This window comes from Staurois parvus, unplaced genomic scaffold (assembly GCF_062004578.1).
Source record: "Staurois parvus isolate SC_StPar_1 unplaced genomic scaffold, SC_StPar_1.0 ptg000508l, whole genome shotgun sequence".
Lineage (NCBI taxonomy): Eukaryota > Metazoa > Chordata > Amphibia > Anura > Ranidae > Staurois > Staurois parvus.
Window position 1 is genome coordinate 789,495 of NW_028318304.1, and position 21,392 is coordinate 810,886.

At 42.8% G+C, this 21,392-nt stretch overlaps 1 protein-coding gene across 1 annotated transcript; it reads left to right on the top strand.

The window, feature by feature from the left end:
- The first annotated feature begins 1,067 nt into the window (after positions 1-1,067).
- Positions 1,068-6,596, top strand: LOC149451909 (protein NYNRIN-like). Its single transcript, XM_089689988.1, has 3 exons — positions 1,068-1,367; positions 1,632-1,946; positions 3,891-6,596. Exons 1-3 carry the CDS (start codon positions 1,068-1,070, stop codon positions 6,594-6,596), a joined length of 3,321 nt encoding a protein of 1,106 aa, XP_089546114.1.
- Positions 6,597-21,392: the final 14,796 nt, after the last annotated feature.

A 21,392-nucleotide genomic window follows, 5' to 3' on the forward strand; every position in this document is an offset into this window, starting at 1 on the left:
AAAAAAAAAAAAAAAAAAAAAAAGGTACCTTTTACATTTTTAAGTGGATATTAGAAGAACTCTAAAAAGAGGGAGGATACTCCACAGAATTTTTTTTTTTTTTTTTTTCTCTTCTTCATAAATGTCCCGCAATTATACTGAAATAGTATGTTAGAAGAACCATTAAAAACCGGTCAATTTAATGGGGAGGATGTACTGATGGGACCATATTGTTTTTACTTGTTTGTTTCTTTTGAGCTTACCAAGCTTCATTTCTCTTGAATTATTGTTGGGTTTTGTTTTATTGTTTTTCTTGTAAAGGCACTGAAAGAGTGTTGCATTCGTTGTTTTGAAAAAAAAAAAAAATCCTGAAATTCATTTATTTAGTTAATTTCTAGTGTTATTTTTTTTTTTTTTAATATTATTTTTTTTTTGTTGTGCTTTCCTCTCTTGACAAGTTTAAACTAAGCTACAGGAGAAGTTTTTTTTTTTTATTATTAATGATGTGTTGAAGGCATTTACTAACCTCATAGTTGTTAGAGTGGAAATAATATTGCAGATAGTTTTTCTTTTGGTTGCAGGGCAAAATAAGTTTCCATTAGCGTATTATAATACACCTGAGCAATATTTTTTCTGTTAGGTTAAAGCCGAACCACACTGACAATTTTTTTTTTAACTAAATTTGTTATTGGTACTTTGAATTGAATTTAGTAATTATTGCTCTAACACTGCTTGTTTACCATTTATTTTGTCTGTCCAGAGGCTCACCTACACTATTGTTCACAGTGTGTTTACAGTAAACACTGCAGGGCAACAATATTGTTCCACTTGGCTGCTTGGCCTATTGTGTTTTGGGTGTAGGAGCCAGGGTAGAGTTTATTGTAATTACAGACTCCACTCTTGTGTACAAAATATTTTGGGTCTCTGACTAGGGTTAAAATTGTTTTGTGTGCTGGAGTTATATATTGTTTACCATATTTTGGGATCGCTTTCCTTAATTATATGCTTGTAATCTCAATTGCCACAGTATAACCCAACTGCAAATTTCAAAGTTGTGAATTATAAATTGTGTACAACATCTGTTAATAATGGCTACCATGTCTAGTTTAGAAAGTTTTGTTGCAGCTTACACTCTTAAAAATAAGAGCAATGAATTTGCCTGTGATGCCAAATTAAAAGAATCTCCTTGGGCCTATGTCAAGGAGCTATTTGAAGAACAGGTAAAAACATCCAAAAAGAATAAAAAGCTTAAAGGTATAGCAATGGCCGGCATGTATGCTGCCTGCATGGCTATGAGTACTAAAATACAACAATTGGAAGAGATAGTTGATAATGCCAATGTTAAAGTAACTGAAAAGGAAAAAGAAAACACAGCTTTACACAATCAGGTACAAACCTTAACTACTCTTAATCAAATGGTTAAAGCCTCCCAGGAGGAAAATAGTAAAAATTGCAAATTAGCTCAAAAAGAAGTAATACAATATAAAGACATGCTAGAAAAAGTTGAGACTGAACGGGACCACATAATTAGTGCATACAAAGTTGTCCAAGATCAGTTACAGGAAACAAAAAAAGGAAAAATTATAGATCATACACAGTGCAAACAAAGAGAGGCACATCTGCTACAAAACATTTCAATCCTTAAAGGACAGGCTGCTGTGGCAAACAGATTAGGACACATTAATGCAACTGCACCTACCTGTGCCTATGAAATTGGGGAAAACTATGATGAGCATTGGGGAGAAGAAGATATGGATCCAAATTCTCCTTTTCCTGTGGCTATGGGAGAAATTGCTGACCCACGGGAAAATAGAGAGTTTACCATTGTTATAGACACTGAGGATATTGGGGATGAAAGATCCACAAATGGGGATCAGGACAAAGTACCCATCATGGGTAGGACCCAGATCTTCTCCTCTCCTGAAAGTGACCAAACATTTCTAGGATTTGACAGTGAAGGAAAGGAGGTAATATCTAATGTATATCCTACTCAACCTGTAAAAACCCTTATGAGTATGGCTGATTTCATTGGCAAAATTAAATCTAATGAACACATTACTTCACATGCAACAAATGTACAACAAAGGTGTGAGCTTCTAGGTGTGAGAAGTCCTAGTGACCAGGTTAAGGTGTTACAATTAACCCTTGACTCCCACACCTGGAATGCACTCCCAGATTTAATTAAGGAAGGAAAAGGGAGTTACAAAGAAACAGTGGCAGAACTGCAGAAGGTTATAAACCCCTCAGCAATAGGTTTGATGGTGGCATATCAAATTAAACAGGATACCGAGGAAAACCCTCTACTTTATGCCAATAGATTGTGGGCAGCGTATAACACTAGTAATGGGAAAGCAACTCGGGAGGATATAGAATATAAAAACTTATTGATTCATAATGCCCATCCGGCTATTCGAGTAAAATGTGAACATTTGATAGACCCCAGAAAACACAGCTATGAGGAAGTGATCGGATTAATACATAGATCATTTCAAGCAATACAATCATATAAACAACACAGGCTTAAAGAAAAGGAAGATAAACAATTGTTCAGGAAGGTGGCAGCATTACAATGTAAAACTACCACCATAGAAGGCCCCTATGCCCCAGGGGAATCCAATCCTCCATACAACCCCAATTGGAACAAAAGCTTACAAGGTAAGGGGAGGGGATTTAGGGGGAAGTTTGCTTATAGAGGCAGGGGAAGAGGAAACCCTCATAGCCATGCATCAGAAGGCAAGCAGATCAGTGAGACACAAAGAGCCCCTACTTATGCAGAATTACAGCAACAGTTACATGCATTGCAGGTATGCCCCAGAAAGGAAACACAAATAACACCCCAAAAAGAGGGGGAAAGCCTTCAATGTTGACAATTACAAGGCCCCAAAATTTTGGCACCTATTTCTCTGGATAGGTGCGGGCGCCCTCAAGTGTCAGCATTGATTAGGGGCTGTCAACGAACTATGGTTTTAGATACAGGGGCTGCCATTTCCATTCTGCATGACAAAGACCCATTAAAATCAACATGGTCTTCAGGAAAGCAGTTAAATCTCCAGAGCTTTGCTGGGCACACTGTCGAATCAGCTCTGTCTAAACCACTGACAATCCAAATTGGAGAGTTATTAGTAAAACAGCCACTTGCATTAATGTCTTTGCCAAATGAAACCAGCCTCCTGGGGTCAGACTTCTTAATTCCCAATGGATGTATGTTAGACTTGACCAATCTGTTACTATGGCAAGGGGTTCCAAACAATCATTCAAGCACCATAGTGATACCTGATTCACATACAATTGCAGCTATCAAGCGTAACGATTCCACATATGACATCTTACAGATCATAAAAGATCATCCAGACCATGATCTTCTGCAGCCCATGATAGAAAGGCAGCAGGGAGCTTTTGCAACACATAAGCATGACTGTGGAAAGGTAGACACAGCAATACACATTAGTGGGCCGGATGCAGCTCCACAAAAGCAATACCCCTTTCCACAGGAAGCTATCAGTCACATTCAGGAAACAATAGATTCACTTCTAGACCAAAGGGTCATCAGACCATGTGTATCCACAACAAATGCGCCAATATGGCCAATTCGCAAAAATTCTGACAATTCGTGGAGATTAACAATAGATTACCGCAAGTTAAACAGTGTTACCAACAATTGCGCCCCCACAGTTGCATCTGTCCCCGACGTCTTGAGCATGTTGAATCCAAATCACAAATATTTCACAGTGCTTGATATATCGAATGGTTTTTGGTCACTCCCCTTGTCAGAAGAATGTCAATATAAATTTGCATTTACGTTTTTGGGGAAACAATATACATTCACATGTCTTCCGCAAGGATTTCATAATTCTCCTTCTTTATTTCATGCAACCATGAGAGATATTTTAACTGATTTTTCTTCTCCAAAGAATCTTTTTCAGTACGTTGATGATTTGTTATTAGCCACGAGTGACAAAGAAGAACATTTGCGGCTATTGGAGGAACTACTGCGGATCCTAGAGAAGGCGGGACTGAAGTGTAATCCCATTAAGGCACAATTGTTAAAAGAATCTGTGTCTTTTCTGGGGATTACAGTAACCGCAAACGGTCGTAAGATAGCAACCGAGAAGGTAAAAACCATTCTACAATTACCTCTGCCTGTAAGCATCCCCACTCTGAGATCTTTTCTAGGATTGGTGAATTATTCAAGGGCTTTTATTCCTGAATTTGCTGAAAAGTCTACACCATTATATGATCTGTTGAAAAAGGATACCCAATGGCACTGGACTGAGCAACACACCAATGCAGTGCAGGAGCTCAAAGAAGCATTAGCGCAAGCACCAGCTTTAGCCAATCCAGATTACCAACTGCCCTTTCACATTGAGACTGCAATATCTGATACAGCCATGTCAGCTGTTATGTCACAGGAAATTCATGGGCAACAGAGACCCATATCATATGCTTCTAAAATATTATCTCCTGTGGAGATGAAGTACTCTCTATGTGAAAAACACCTCCTTGTTACATTTTGGGCAGTGAAATACTTCACATACATCATAGGGCTCAACCCAGTCATCTTGCATACAACTCACACTCCTACTAAATTTTTACTAACAGATAGAGTGAAGGATGGCAATGTATCCAATGCTAGACTGGCCCATTGGGCTCTGTTGCTCCAAGATCGAGACATCACAGTAAAACACACAAATAATCCTTCCACCAGGGCCCATGGCCTTATTTACCAGGGAGTACCACATGAATGTGATATCACCCCACAGTCATATGCCCATCAATTCTTTAGACCCCTTGCATCAAAGGAAGAAGTCCCAGAAGATGTAGTCCAAATTTTCACAGATGGATCATGTTTTTATGTGGATGGTTCCCCACATGCAGGGTTTGGCATCTTCATTAGTGATCCAAAAGGAAATACACAAATATCCATATGTCGATCATGCCAAGTCAAATCAGCACAATTCGCTGAGATGGCTGCAATCGCGCATGCCCTAGAATTAATAAAAGGAGACAAAGAAATTGTCTTATACTCTGACTCAGCTTGGGTGTGCAATGCTCTCACAGAATTTCTGCCCTTTTGGCACACCCACCAGTACATGTCCTCAGATGGGTCTCCGCTTAAGCATGCATCCCTTTTGAGATACATTACCACATTGGTGCAAAAGCTGCCAGTCAAACCATGGGTATGTAAGGTAAAAGGACATTCCACTAGTGCCCCCTACTGGGAACAAAATGACGTGGCAGATTGCTTGGCCAAACAAGGAGCACAAAGGGGGGAGATCTGGGAAATTCCCTCCACTTTACAAGATCCAGCCTTGTGCCCCAGTGTTTGCGCCTTCACAAAATCCTGCATTGAAGTGCCTGATATTTCAGACATACAAAGGCAGGATGACAACATTAAAGAAATAATTCAGAAACTGAAACATGAGACTCAGGAACTATCTGAAGGGAATACTTTGGCAAAATGCATAAAAAGCCTCACACTGTCAGAAGACCAAAAAGTATTACTGCATCATGGAGAGGAAATAACTTGGGTGGTTCCGGAAAATTACAGAAATGAAATGATTTACTTAGTGCATGACCTGCCTACCGGGGGTCATCAAGGGTCAGGAAAAACATTGGAGAGACTCAAGAACATAGGATGGTGGCCTTCTATGATGACAGATGTGAAACAGTATTGTGACAGTTGTATTGTCTGTGCACAGGTTAATCCCGCACCAAGGAAGATCAATGCCCCTTTAAGAATACGATTGAAAGAAGGGCCCTGGAATGCCTTACAAATGGATTACATGGGACCCTTGCCAGTCACTTCCAAAAACAACAAATACGTTTTGGTAGTCACAGATCTGTTCTCTAAATGGGTAGAGATCTTCCCAACCAAAAGTAACACTGCACAGAATACTGCTAAGATTTTGGTGGAACAGGTATTCAGTAGATGGGGGCTCCCGTCATCCATAGAGTCAGATCAGGGGTCCCACTTTACTGGAAAAGTGATGAAAGCGTGCCTAGAGATGTTGGGAGTGGAGCAAAAATTTCACATCCCATATCACCCAGAATCTTCAGGTCAGGTTGAAAGAGCCAATCGGCAGATTAAAATGATGCTAAAGAAATTTGTCCACATCAACAGTAAAAATTGGGATAACCTATTGCCTTTACTGGCCATGGTCATTCGAGCGACACCCTCATCCGCTACCCGGTTGACACCCTTTGAAGTGTTGACAGGCAGGCAGATGAGACTCCCAGAACATCTTTGGCTAGAAATGCATACCCCTACCATAGACAGACTTTCCGTGGATCAATACCTCTTAAAACTAGAAAAGGCGGTAAAGGAGATCCATGTGTTTGCAGCAGCACACATGGGTAAGATGCAAAAGAAAGCAAAGGCGTATTTTGACAAAGGGATTCGAGAATGTACTTGGGCAGTAGGAGATAGAGTCATGTTCTTAGAACTCCGTCCGCTGGACAACTGCTTAAGCCAAAAATGGAAAGGGCCATTTCCCATTATTGACAAACTAAGTCCTTCAGTATATAAAATCAGAATAGATGAGGGCAAAAAGACAAGAGATAAATGGGTTCATGTGAACCAACTGAAGCTATTCCATGGAGTCAAGGACATCAACTAAAATGTTGCGTTTTCTTTCCTTTTAGAGCCATGAAGTCGATATGGATTATTCTCATGCTCCTTCTGTTCAGACTTACCATGGAAGAGGAGAATGGACCACTTATTAGCGTAATCGTTGATGAAAATCCGGTCCACTGTCAAGAGGGGGAATCCGTGTTGCTGCCAGTGGCAATTAAGGGGACTGAGGGGAAACAAGTGTCCTGGTGGAGTCCCATCAATAATCACCTAGTCTGGGTCAATGGCGTTGTTGGGAATGTTATGGACTACCGGGATAGGATAATGGGTTTTCCTAATGGTTCATTGTTGATTCGAGATACACGGTTAAGTGATGCTGGAGAGTGGAAATACTCCTTTGTCATTTCAGTCCCTTTGTCCAGCAACACTCAACTATCCACTCTTCAATATGTCCCAGGAAAAGTTACCTTGTATGTGTCCCCAAAGGCCAAAACCCCTGCTTTTACAACCTTGACAAAAAGCTCAGCTGCAATCCCTTTTTCCGCAGAACTAACATCCTTGGACTGCCCATCACTGGAAGAGGGACCACCTAGTGGCCTAACTGCGACATCAATCCCCGGAACACTCTTTAATAATGTTAAATTCATTCATGTGCCCGTTGTGCTTAATTTGTCCAAGTGGAACATGGCCGAATTCGGCTCATGTGCCCGGACAAATGTGTCACTATTTTATTCTTCCTTGCTGGTAGATTTGATTGCCTCCCATGCCAGCCGAACTCAGGATCCTTTTGCAGAACCAAATATCTCTCCCCAAAGGGGCATTTTCCGATCGAGAAAGTTAAATGGCTTGGACAGTCTAATTGGGTCCATCCCGGGACTTTTTGGATCGGGTATGTCAATTTGGAACCGAGCCGATTTAGCTGCGATTCGCAGACATATCGGTAATTTTGAACAGAAAGAGGGTCAGCAAGTGCTGAAACCAGCTCTGCAGGGTATTGAGGGGCTGGCAGAGGAAGAAAGGTTTACAGTTTATAATATGAATGACATTGCCCAGTTGTTTGAACGGACTCAGCAGAAAATCAATGAAATCATAACAATAAATAATCAAAGGGCCAGGGAGAACAATATGGGAAAAGAGGTAATATGCACTGCATATGGGAACTTTGTTTTAACGAAAGTCACCAATGTTATAAGAGACATCCAAGTTGGCAAAATCCCTGACATTTTAAGAGATAAAGATCTTACCCAATGGTACTGTACTCACACTAATATTAGTGGAGGAATGAATGTACATCCAGGAGATAGATGCAAACCTTTGCCCGTCTCCACAATTAGGAATCTAGGGTTAGTGACATCACACCCAAATAGAGGTCCATTGGATTGCCTGAAGAGCCAGTCACCGTGTGCCTACCGTGACCTCCTATATATATCCTTCACCATGTCGCTGCCAGTGTTCCATCCTCAAGATGACTACTTCGACAAGATGGCGTCGGTACACTCCCTTGGGTACCTCGAGAATGACGTGTACAAAGAAAGGTTGCACCTCCCCGAAATGCTCATTCACGTCCAAGAGGGATGGAAAGCACCTCACACTGCCTGCTGCACTGTCAAAGAGAATAGGTACCTATGTCGTTGTGATGTGTTTGAAATCGACACTCCGGTCTGTGGTCTGAGCAATGACCAAGATCCCACAACAGAAGAATCCAGGGAGCCTCATTTGCAAAGCCCACGCCAAGCCAACCAAGAAACTAGTCCCAGTGAGATGGAAGCCAACTGCCCGGTGAAGTTGACGAAATGGAGAGCACCAAGAACAAAGGTCACCTACAACATGGATGGACTGTATTGTGTTGTTACCAATCATAAGACATTCCTCTATGGGGGTCAGTCATGTCCAATACCCTATCCAAATTTTTGCTTCGTTCCACACGAGTACACTATTATTGGGGAAACCGTAGTAACTCCAATACCACAGCTGAATAAAGATTATGTTGTAGATAGTGCCCCCGATGTCCCAGATCCTACACCGTACATACCCTATTTTGATATTAAAATTGATAAACTGTCAGTAAACCTTCACAATCTACTCGCAAGGAAGGATACACATATAATACAAATTAGTAACAATATGGTAAAGACGGGAAAACAGTTAAATGAACTTTTACATGATGGGGATTTTAGCTTAGTTACCACTAGGACCTGGGTGGAGATAGGAATAAAAGGTCTCCTTGTGTTACAGGGTGGGTTACTGTTCATCATGATGGTTATGGTAATATATCTGAGTAGACTTTTAAGATGGCAGAGGGAGAAACTCAAATTGCTAATGGAGATTAGACATAAACAGTTACTTGGATAGCGTGAGTGTGGCCTAGCCTCACTGGCCACAAGGGGGGATCTGTTGACTTATGAGGGGTTTATGTATAATCTTCATCAGCAACTGTAAATAGATATTTTTCTAGCTATATAACCAAACTACAAAGCTGGAAATATCAGAGCTTGGTTTGATAGCGGTGTGTTGTACATAGACATTGAAACAAGTGATCAAGTTGTAGAGATAGCTTTGTATTGTATTGGAGGAATGTTTGGTGTGTAAACAGGTGCATGCCACAAGGAATGTTCTATTGTGTGAGAGGGGGCAACCACTAAATTAACTACCTTATCTCAGACTTTATGGGGCCCACATAACGATCTAGGCCAGGCCATTTAAATCTCTTTGTTTATATGAGGGCCACTTCAAAGTACCCTCTCTTTAGATATGCAATGGGATGGCTATCTGGGGAATGCAGTTTTACCAGGCTATGACCTAAGGTTCCCTCCAAACTCTCAAGGATGGAGGGAATTTTGATGAGAAAGCCTGGATCCAGACGCCTCGGTGCCATGACCTGGCATATGTAATTTTATCACGAAAAGGGGAGGTTCTGGGATGGGGCTGAGTTATGTAAGCAATATAGGATGGGGAAACTGTCCAATCCTGGATGAGATACGTCAGATATGGAAGATGGATTGGATAGTTCTACCAATCAGGATGGCCCCATGCAAGTCTATGGGAGATAAGTGTATATCAGGGTAGGTTTGGAGGAAGACAGGAGAGAAGATACACCGATCCTGGGGGCCCCCATGCTACACCATTGGTAAATATCAGGACATTTCTCTGGCACTTATATGTATACATGATTGTCGTATGTGTTGTGTTGTCTGTCTTGCTGTTTGTGGGTTTAGGGTATGAATAGTATATGCTTTAATTCATTGGGTGAATCATATACATTTTGTTTCTCTTTTTCTTATTGTTAAATAGATAGATTGTGGTATGTTAGTTTAGACCTCCCTACTATTCACCAATAAATTTTGGTTGTTGTGTTAAACCTTTCACTCTTGGTCAAAGAACTCTCATTAAGGTTAATCAAATCATATCAGAGAAATATTATATTTCATATTCCATAGATTTGGTCAACACTAAGTAAAGTTTCTGTGGCCCTAAGTAACGATTCTGTGGCCCTAAGTAACGTTTCTGTAGCCCTAAGTAACGTTTCTGTGGCCCTAAGTAATGTTTCTGTGTCCCTCAGTAACAATTCTGTATCCCTCAGTAACAATTCTGTGTCTGTCCCCGAGTAACAATTCTGTGTCCCTAAGTAACAATTCTGTGTCTGTCCCTGAGTAACAATTCTGTGTCCCTAAGTAACGTTTCTGTGGCCCTAAGTAACGGTTCTGTGGCCCTCAGTAACAATTCTGTGTCTGTCCCTAAGTAACAATTCTGTGGCACTAAGTAACGTTTCTGTGGCCCTAAGTAAAGTTTCTGTGGCCCTAAGTAACGATTCTGTGGCCCTAAGTAATGATTCTGTAGCCCTAAGTAACGTTTCTGTGGCCCTAAGTAACGTTTCTGTGGCCCTAAGTAACAGTTCTGTGGCCCTCAGTAACAATTCTGTGTCCCTCAGTAACAATTCTGTGTCCCTGACTATCAATTCTGTGTCCCTCAGTAACAATTCTGTGTCCCTCAGTAACACATCTGTGTCTGTCCCTGAGTAACAATTCTGTGTCTGTCGCTGAGTAACAATTCTGTGTCCCTAAGTAACAATTCTGTGTCCCTCAGTAACAATTCTGTGTCTGTCCCTGAGTAACAATTCTGTGTCCCTCAGTAACAATTCTGTGTCCCTCAGTAACAATTCTGTGTCCCTGAGTAACAATTATGTGTCCCTGAGTAACAATTCTGTGTCCCTCAGTAACAATTCTGTGTCTGTCCCTGAGTAACAATTCTGTGTCTGTCCCTGAGTAACAATTCTGTGTCTCTGAGTAACAATTCTGTGTCCCTCAGTAACAATTCTGTGTCTATCCCTGAGTAACAATTCTGTGTCTGTCCCTGAGTAACAATTCTGTGTCCCTCAGTAACAATTCTGTGTCCCTCAGTAACAATTCTGTGTCTGTCCCTCAGTAACAATTCTGTGTCTGTCCCTCAGTAACAATTCTGTGTCTGTCCCTCAGCAACAATTCTGTGTCCCTCAGTAACAATTCTGTGTCCCTCAGTAACAATTCTGTGTCCCTCAGTAAAAATTCTGCGTCCCTCAGTAACAATTCTGTGTCCCTCAGTAACAATTCTGTGTCTGTCCCTGAGTAACAATTCTGTGTCCCTGAGTAACAATTCTGTGTCCCTCAGTAACAATTCTGTGTCCCTCAGTAACAATTCTGTGTCCCTCAGTAACAATTCTGTGTCTGTCCCTGAGTAACAATTCTGTGTCTGTCGCTGAGTAACAATTCTGTGTCCCTCAGTAACAATTCTGTGTCTGTCCCTGAGTAACAATTCTGTGTCTGTCCCTGAGTAACAATTCTGTGTCCCTCAGTAACAATTCTGTGTCCCTCAGTAACAATTCTGTGTCCCTGAGTAACAATTATGTTTCCCTGAGTAACATTTCTGTGTCCCTCAGTAACAATTCTGTCTCCCTCAGTAACAATTCTGTGTCTGTCCCTGAGTAACAATTCTGTGTCCCTCAGTAACAATTCTGTGTCCCTCAGTAACAATTCTGTGTCTGTCCCTGAGTAACAATTCTGTGTCCCTCAGTAACAATTCTGTGTCCCTGAGTAACAATTCTGTGTCCCTCAGTAACAATTCTGTGTCCCTCAGTAACAATTCTGTGTCTGTCCCTGAGTAACGTTTCTGTGGCCCTAAGTAACGGTTCTGTGGCCCTCAGTAACAAATCTGTGTCCCTCAGTAACAATTCTGTGTCTGTCCCTAAGTAACAATTCTGTGGCACTAAGTAACGTTTCTGTGGCCCTAAATAAAGTTTCTGTGGCCCTAAGTAACGATTCTGTGGCCCTAAGTAACGTTTCTGTAGCCCTAAGTAACGTTTCTGTGGCCCTAAGTAATGTTTCTGTGTCCCTCAGTAACAATTCTGTATCCCTCAGTAACAATTCTGTGTCTGTCCCCGAGTAACAATTCTGTGTCCCTAAGTAACAATTCTGTGTCTGTCCCTGAGTAACAATTCTGTGTCCCTAAGTAAAGTTTCTGTGGCCCTAAGTAACGGTTCTGTGCCCCTCAGTAACAAATTTGTGTCCCTCAGTAACAATTCTGTGTCTGTCCCTAAGTAACAATTCTGTGGCACTAAGTAACGTTTCTGTGGCCCTAAGTAAAGTTTCTGTGGCCCTAAGTAACGATTCTGTGGCCCTAAGTAACGATTCTGTAGCCCTAAGTAACGTTTCTGTGGCCCTAAGTAACGTTTCTGTGGCCCTAAGTAACAGTTCTGTGGCCCTCAGTAACAATTCTGTGTCCCTCAGTAACAATTCTGTGTCTGTCCCTGAGTAACAATTCTGTATCCCTAAGTATCGTTTCTGTGGCCCTAAGTAACGGTTCTGTGGCCCTCAGTAACAAATCTGTGTCCCTCAGTAACAATTCTGTGTCTGTCCCTAAGTAACAATTCTGTGGCCCTAAGTAACATTTCTGTGGCCCTAAGTAACGTTTCTGTGTCTGTCCCTAAGTAACAATTCTGTGTCTGTCCCTGAGTAACAATTCTGTGTCCCTAAGTAACGTTTCTGTGGCCCTAAGTAACGGTTCTGTGGCCCTCAGTAACAAATCTGTGTCCCTCAGTAACAATTCTGTGTCTGTCCCTAAGTAACAATTCTGTGGCACTAAGTAACGTTTCTGTGGCCCTAAGTAAAGTTTCTGTGGCCCTAAGTAACGATTCTGTGGCCCTAAGTAACGTTTCTGTAGCCCTGAGTAACGTTTCTGTGGCCCTAAGTAACGTCTCTGTGGCCCTAAGTAACGTTTCTGTGGCCCTAAGTAACAGTTCTGTGGCCCTCAGTAACAATTCTGTGTCCCTCAGTAACAATTCTGTGTCTGTCCCTGAGTAACAATTCTGTGTCCCTAAGTAACGTTTCTGTGGCCCTAAGTAACGGTTCTGTGGCCCTCAGTAACAAATCTTTGTCCCTCAGTAACAATTCTGTGTCTGTCTCTAAGTAACAATTCTGTGGCCCTAAGTAACGTTTCTGTGGCCCTAAGTAACGTTTCTGTGTCTGTCCCTAAGTAACAATTCTGTGTCTGTCCCTGAGTAACAATTCTGTGTCCCTAAGTAACGTTTCTGAGGCCCTAAGTAACAGTTCTGTGGCCCTCAGTAACAATTCTGTGTCCCTCAGTAACAATTCTGTGTCTGTCTCTAAGTAACAATTCTGTGGCCCTAAGTAACGTTTCTGTGGCCCTAAGTAACAGTTCTGTGGCCCTCAGTAACAATTCTGTGTCCCTCAGTAACAATTCAGTGTCTGTCCCTAAGTAACAATTCTGTGGCACTAAGTAACGTTTCTGTGGCCCTAAGTAAAGTTTCTGTGGCCCTAAGTAACGATTCTGTGGCCCTAAGTAACGTTTCTGTAGCCCTGAGTAACGTTTCTGTGGCCCTAAGTAACGTCTCTGTTACCCTAAGTAACGTCTCTGTGGCCCTAAGTAACAGTTCTGTGGCCCTCAGTAACAATTCTGTGTCCCTCAGTAACAATTCTGTGTCCCTCAGTAACAATTCTGTGTCTGTCCCTGAGTAACAATTCTGTGTCCCTAAGTAACGTTTCTGTGGCCCTAAGTAACGGTTCTGTGGCCCTCAGTAACAAATCTGTGTCCCTCAGTAACAATTCTGTGTCTGTCTCTAAGTAACAATTCTGTGGCCCTAAGTAACGTTTCTGTGGCCCTAAGTAACGTTTCTGTGTCTGTCCCTAAGTAACAATTCTGTGTCTGTCCCTGAGTAACAATTCTGTGTCCCTAAGTAACGTTTCTGAGGCCCTAAGTAACAGTTCTGTGGCCCTCAGTAACAATTCTGTGTCCCTCAGTAACAATTCTGTGTCTGTCCCTAAGTAACAATTCTGTGTCTGTCCCTGAGTAACGTTTCTGTGGCCCTAAGTAACAGTTCTGTGGCCCTCAGTAACAATTCTGTGTCCCTCAGTAACAATTCTGTGTCTGTCCCTAAGTAACAATTCTGTGTCCCTAAGTAACGTTTCTGTGGCCCTAAGTAACAGTTCTGTGGCCCTCAGTAACAATTCTGTGTCCCTCAGTAACAATTCTGTGTCTGTCCCTAAGTAACAATTCTGTGTCTGTCCCTGTGTAACAATTCTGTGTCCCTAAGTTACGTTTCTGTGGCCCTAAGTAACAGTTCTGTGGCCCTCAGTAACAATTCTGTGTCCCTCAGTAACAATTCTGTGTCTGTCTCTAAGTAACAATTCTGTGGCCCTAAGTAACGTTTCTGTGGCCCTAAGTAACAATTCTGTGTCCCTCAGTAACAATTCTGTGTCTGTCCCTAAGTAACAATTCTGTGGCCCTCAGTAACAGTTCTGTGTCCCTCAGTAACAATTCAGTGTCTGTCCCTAAGTAACAATTCTGTGGCACTAAGTAACGTTTCTGTGGCCCTAAGTAAAGTTTCTGTGGCCCTAAGTAACGATTCTGTGGCCCTAAGTAACGTTTCTGTAGCCCTGAGTAACGTTTCTGTGGCCCTAAGTAACGTCTCTGTGGCCCTAAGTAACGTTTCTGTGGCCCTAAGTAACAGTTCTGTGGCCCTCAGTAACAATTCTGTATCCCTCAGTAACAATTCTGTGTCTGTCCCTGAGTAACAATTCTGTGTCCCTAAGTAACGTTTCTGTGGCCCTAAGTAACGGTTCTGTGGCCCTCAGTAACAAATCTTTGTCCCTCAGTAACAATTCTGTGTCTGTCTCTAAGTAACAATTCTGTGGCCCTAAGTAACGTTTCTGTGGCCCTAAGTAACGTTTCTGTGTCTGTCCCTAAGTAACAATTCTGTGTCTGTCCCTGAGTAACAATTCTGTGTCCCTAAGTAACGTTTCTGTGGCCCTAAGTAACAGTTCTGTGGCCCTCAGTAACAATTCTGTGTCCCTCAGTAACAATTCTGTGTCTGTCCCTAAGTAACAATTCTGTGTCTGTCCCTGAGTAACGTTTCTGTGGCCCTAAGTAACAGTTCTGTGGCCCTCAGTAACAATTCTGTGTCCCTCAGTAACAATTCTGTGTCTGTCCCTAAGTAACAATTCTGTGTCCCTAAGTAACGTTTCTGTGGCCCTAAGTAACAGTTCTGTGGCCCTCAGTAACAATTCTGTGTCCCTCAGTAACAATTCTGTGTCTGTCCCTAAGTAACAATTCTGTGTCTGTCCCTGTGTAACAATTCTGTGTCCCTAAGTAACGTTTCTGTGGCCCTAAGTAACAGTTCTGTGGCCCTCAGTAACAATTCTGTGTCTGTCCCTGAGTAACAATTCTGTGTCCCTAAGTAACGTTTCTGTGGCCCTAAGTAACGGTTCTGTGGCCCTCAGTAACAAATCTTTGTCCCTCAGTAACAATTCTGTGTCTGTCTCTAAGTAACAATTCTGTGGCCCTAAGTAACGTTTCTGTGGCCCTAAGTAACGTTTCTGTGTCTGTCCCTAAGTAACAATTCTGTGTCTGTCCCTGAGTAACAATTCTGTGTCCCTAAGTAACGTTTCTGTGGCCCTAAGTAACAGTTCTGTGGCCCTCAGTAACAATTCTGTGTCCCTCAGTAACAATTCTGTGTCTGTCCCTAAGTAACAATTCTGTGTCTGTCCCTGAGTAACGTTTCTGTGGCCCTAAGTAACAGTTCTGTGGCCCTCAGTAACAATTCTGTGTCCCTCAGTAACAATTCTGTGTCTGTCCCTAAGTAACAATTCTGTGTCCCTAAGTAACGTTTCTGTGGCCCTAAGTAACAGTTCTGTGGCCCTCAGTAACAATTCTGTGTCCCTCAGTAACAATTCTGTGTCTGTCCCTAAGTAACAATTCTGTGTCTGTCCCTGTGTAACAATTCTGTGTCCCTAAGTAACGTTTCTGTGGCCCTAAGTAACAGTTCTGTGGCCCTCAGTAACAATTCTGTGGCCCTCAGTAACAATTCTGTGTCTGTCTCTAAGTAACAATTCTGTGGCCCTAAGTAACGTTTCTGTGGCCCTAAGTAACAGTTCTTTGGCCCTCAGTAACAATTCTGTGTCCCTCAGTAACAATTCTGTGTCTGTCCCTAAGTAACAATTCTGTGGCCCTCAGTAACAATTCTGTGTCCCTCAGTAACAATTCTGTGTCTGTCCCTAAGTTAGAATTCTGTGGCCCTAAGTAACGTTTCTGTGGCCCTAAGTAACAGTTCTGTGGCCCTCAGTAACAATTCTGTGTCCCTCAGTAACAATTCTGTGTCTGTCCCTATGTAACAATTCTGTGTCTGTCCCTGAGTAACAATTCTGTGTCCCTAAGTAACGTTTCTGTGGCCCTAAGTAACAGTTCTGTGGCCCTCAGTAACAATTCTGTGTCCCTCAGTAACAATTCTGTGTCTGTCACTAAGTAACAATTCTGTGGCCCTAAGTAACGTTTCTGTGGCCCTAAGTAACAGTTCTGTGGCCCTCAGTAACAATTCTGTGTCCCTCAGTAACAATTCTGTGTCTGTCCCTAAGTAACAATTCTGTGGCCCTAAGTAACGTTTCTGTGGCCCTAAGTAACGTTTCTGTGGCCCTAAGTAACTATTCTGTGTCCCTCAGTAACAATTCTGTGTCTGTCCCTCAGTAACAATTCTGTGTCTGTCCCTGAGTAACAATTCTGTGTCCGTAAGTAACGTTTCTGTGGCCCTAAGTAACAGTTCTGTGGCCCTTAGTAACAATTCTGTGTCCCTCAGTAACAATTCTGTGTCTGTCCCTAAGTAACAATTCTGTGGCCCTAAGTAACGTTTCTGTGGCCCTAAGTAACAGTTCTGTGGCCCTCAGTAACAATTCTGTGTCCCTAAGTAACAATTCTGTGTCTGTCCCTAAGTAACAATTCTGTGGCCCTAAGTAACGTTTCTGTGGCCCTAAGTAACAGTTCTGTGGCCCTCAGTAACAATTCTGTGTCCCTCAGTAACAATTCTGTGTCTGTCCCTAAGTAACAATTCTGTGGCCCTAAGTAACATTTCTGTGGCCCTAAGTAACGATTCTGTGGCCCTAAGTAACTTTTCTGTGGCCCTAAGTAACTTTTCTGTGTCCCTAAGTAACATTTCTGTGTCCCTAAGTAAAGTTTCTGTGGCCCTAAGTAACGTTTCTGTGTCCCTAAGTAACGTTTCTGTGGCCCTAAGTAACGTTTCTGTGTCCCTAACTAACGTTTCTATGTACCTAAGTAACGTTTCTGTGTCCCTAACTCTCTCCCTGAATACAGCCAGGTCTGCCTCTGTTGAATGACTGGAGGCAAATGGAGAATTCTAAAATGGCCGCCATTTATAGCTCGACCATTACACAGTGCTGGCTGGCTGGCTGCTGATTGGCTAATGCGATCACATGTCATGAATGAATGCATTATGGGTCAGCGCGCCTTGTCTGCACGCCTTCCCAGACATCCCCGCTCCGTCGCCGCACATGTCGCCGCCATTTTAGGAAAAATTTCGATTCGCGCATCCGAAGTCTGCTTATTTTCGGATTCGGCGTGAATCGAAATTTTTCTAATATTCGAAGCGAATTCCACTTCGCCTACTTCGATTCGCTCATCTCTAGTTATATTAAAAAACGTACAAAAAACTGCAGTGTGTATGAAAGTGCCACCATAAAAGTCGCATAAGTTATGCACATGAATAACTGACCAGCTGCAAATATGAAGTGGCCGTCGGATCCCCATGATCCGACGGCTTGACGTCAACGGCTTACAAGGGCTCCTCCTTAATGCGTTTTGAACTCAGCGTTCATTCTGAAAAGGGGTATGCCTGTGTGCAGCCTGACGTTTCAATGCAGCTATTTATAGCATCAGATAATTTGAAAAAAGCGCCAAAAACACCAAAGAACAACAATCGTACGCCATGTTGCCGAAGTCCAATGCAATGCGCATGCGCGAACATTTTGCCATAGATAAAATGTCATAGAAATCAATCGCAGCCTGGATGTAGTACTGCGCATGTGCGGGCGCCATTTTCCTGTAGTTCTCAGTGAAGAAATTTGGTGTAAGGGACTGTGTGACAGCATCCCTTAATAATTTGATGGTACGAAGAAAAAATGGAACTACAGGAATTAATTTTAGCGTACAGAGCCAGTATATATGCCCTGAATGTAATGAACGTAATATATGTGCCATGGCAATTATGGGTAATTGCACACATGCGTGCGCCATTGTCAAAAACGTGCTCGTACTGCGCACGCGTGAGCGCCATTTTCCCCGAGTCTGAATTGTAGCAGTACAGACGGCTGTGTACCATAATTCAAGATAGTATAAAACTGGATGAACTCGTATGGGGATAGTGCGGTTTTATGATGTAATACTAATTAACAACCTTATTACTTACATCAAGTACAGTAAATTGTGCAAGTCCCACTAATAAGTAAAAGATGAGTTCAATATACTCATTAAAATAAAATGTCTCAGATTGTTGTGATAGCAATTTATCCCTTGTGAGACCTCTCTGCCTAGCCTGTATAAGCAGATATAATCACTGTGGACAATCCTTATCAGATAGCTTGAACTCACCAATACTGTGTTCATCCAGAAGTTGCTTTATTCTGTACATGTGACAACAGGATACAGCAGAATGAATGGTTTCCAGTATTATGCGGTCAAAAGATGATACTTTCCGTAGCGTACTATGCAGAATACATGTGTCCCTGTTACATGTGGTCTGTTAGCTACCTCCATGACACAGGAAGCGCTGAACTCATAAAGAAGGGAGGAGCTTCATATACAAAAGGAACTGTGTCATAGATCTCAGGGAGGCTACATAAAAAACAAATGCATACCAAATAAGACCACTGGATGGCAGCATTACTAACTATAGAAATGTCCATAGGAAATGGTACAAAAAATAAACTATATGAATTCTCATGTACATTAACATAAATATTAACTGTGTAACAGCATACTCCCCGTCTGGCATTGTAAATGTCACTATTTAAACCATAACGGTAGTTATACAATTGCAAATAAACAACAGTGCAATTTGCTTGATGTCTTGAAGACCTGAAAGACATAAAAAAGAGAACATGCATATAGTGCAACAATTATAACGTAAGGCTTCAAGTTGTATCAATTAAAGTTCAAGACATTTCCTTCTTGAAGTCACAGGTTGGATCCAGCAGCATACGCAAGCAAGTTCATTCTCCAAAGGGTAAGAGCAGAACAAGTTCCGTGATAGGTCTGCTGAAAGTCTTTACAGTCCCTTGTCTTGCAACTTTCACCTCCACCTTGCGTACCTTGCCGTCGTCACTAGGAATGCTCTTTACAAGGAGTCCCATAGGCCACTCAATTCTTTCAGCTTGCTGGTCCTTCAGCAGAACGAGATCTCCAACTCCAATGTTAGGGTTCAGGCGTTGCCACTTTCTGCGTCCTTGCAGAGCAGAAATATACTCCATTCTCCAACGATTCCAGAAGCGGTTGGAGAGGTGTTGTTCTCGCTTCCACTGGTCATAGCACAGATTTCCTGCTTTAAAGTTTCCAGGTGGAACAGGAATGGACCCGAACTTCTGGGTAAGTAGAGTAGCTGGGGTAAGGATAGTTGGGGTCTCTGGATCTGTAGAAACTGGAACAAGTGGTCCTGAATTGATTATGGCAGATGCATCTGAGAAGATGTGAAGCTCTTTTCCCTGACTTGTAGCAAGGGAAGCTGAGGTGTAACAGCGTAGTATACTGATTCCATCTAAGGCATGTAGAGATTGTTTCCAGGACTCCCACTTTGGAAGCTTGTCTGTAGGCAACTGTCAAGGTCCTACCTTTCTTCAGAGCTTGTGCATCTCCATGAGCTGGCATCCATCTTGGCTTTCTGCAAAGCATGGTGGGAACCTTTATGCCTTCAGGCTTCTGCGGCTCCTCCTCAGAAGGGTGTGGTTGAGCACATTTAAACCTGCTGTCTGCAAGTGTGTTCTGCACTTGTGTCCTGTATGTTGCCCTGTTGCAAGCTCTTGTGTTGTTCCCATTGCTCTCCTGGTAACCGACTCAGCTTTGACAAGACTATTCTCTGTGTTAACCCTTTACCTGACCTCCCGTTGCTGAACCCGGCCCGTGACCTGAGTATTCTTTGCCTACCGTCTAGTACTGTCTGCTCCGTTGTTATTGACCCGGCTTGTCTGACTACTCGTGTTCCCATCTAGCTCCCACCAGCTGTACGCCATTGGCGGCAGTCGTTATCGCAGCTGGGGTCACTCGGGGGCCGCGACCTGGTCTCAGGCTGCGTCAAGTCCATCCCCACCATCAGGGGCCCTGGTGAAGGGTAGCCTGGGGCTTAGACTCCGCGCCCTGAGGGACTCCGGTCTGTGGGTAGTGGCTATCGTCAGTCGCAGCGTGACCGTACCATAGGCCTGCCTGCCCGTTCCAGCATTCCTGCCCTGACAGCAGCGGAGCATCCCAATCTTTAATAGACTTTGGGAACTGTCTAAGTAAGGCTTTACCTTGTATGGTGATGGGAGCCACAAATCCCAATGGATCATATAAGCTGTTCACCACTGACAGAACACCACGCTTGGTAAATGGTTTGTCTGCAGAGCCGACTTGAAAGCCGAAGGTATCTTTTAATAAGTCCCACCGTAGGCCCAGACTTCTCTGTACAGGTGGCATGTCCATCCCAAGATTTAAATCTTTAAACCCAGTGGCATGATCGCCAGGTTGAAAGGCTTTCATAACAGCGACACTATTCGAGGCAATCTTGTGTAGTCTGAGGTTAGCCTCGGAAAGCATACCTTGTGTCCTTTGGAGCAGGTCTATGGCTTCTTCGTCTGTAGGTAAAGACTTAAGTCCATCATCAACATAAAATTCTCTCTCAACGAAGTGTCGAGCATCCGCACCATACTCCTTTTCTCCATCAAGAGCAGTCCTTTGTAAACCATATGTTGCAACAGCGGGTGAGGGACTATTTCCAAAAACATGTACCTTCATGCGGTATTCAATGATCTCATTGTCCATGTTGTTGTTACGGTGCCACAGAAACCTTAGGAGGTTCCTATGGTCTTCACGTACAATGAAGCAATGCAACATTTGCTCAATATCAGCAGTTATGGCAACTGGTTCTCTTCTAAATCTCATAGGTATACCTACAAGGTTGTTGGTTAGATTCGGGCCAGTGAGAAGAACATCGTTCAGGGATACGCCTTGATGCTTGGCACTGGAGTCAAATACTACCCTGATTTGTTTTGGCTTACGTGGATGATACACTCCAAAGAAAGGCAGGTACCAGCACTCATCGTGTCTTTGAAGTGGTGGCGCTGGTTCAGCGTGATCATTGTCAAAGATCCTTTTCATAAAAGCGATGAAATGTTCCTTCATTTCAGGCCTGTTCTTTAGTGTTCGTTGAAGTGAGTTGAATCTGGATAGAGCCTGTTCACGATTGGTTGGGAGTGTGGCCCTTGTAGCACGAAGAGGTAATGGTGCGATCCAGCTGTTAGACTCATCCTGGAAGAATTCT

Bases quoted from the DNA above. Each gene is read 5' to 3' on its own strand.
- LOC149451909 (XM_089689988.1), top strand. From the start codon at position 1,068: ATGGCTACCATGTCTAGTTTAGAAAGTTTTGTTGCAGCTTACACTCTT. The intron at 1,368-1,631 runs GTACAAACCTTA...CTTAAAGGACAG, and splicing joins ACACAGCTTTACACAATCAG to GCTGCTGTGGCAAACAGATT. The intron at 1,947-3,890 runs GTAATATCTAAT...TCTTCTCCAAAG, and splicing joins TTGACAGTGAAGGAAAGGAG to AATCTTTTTCAGTACGTTGA.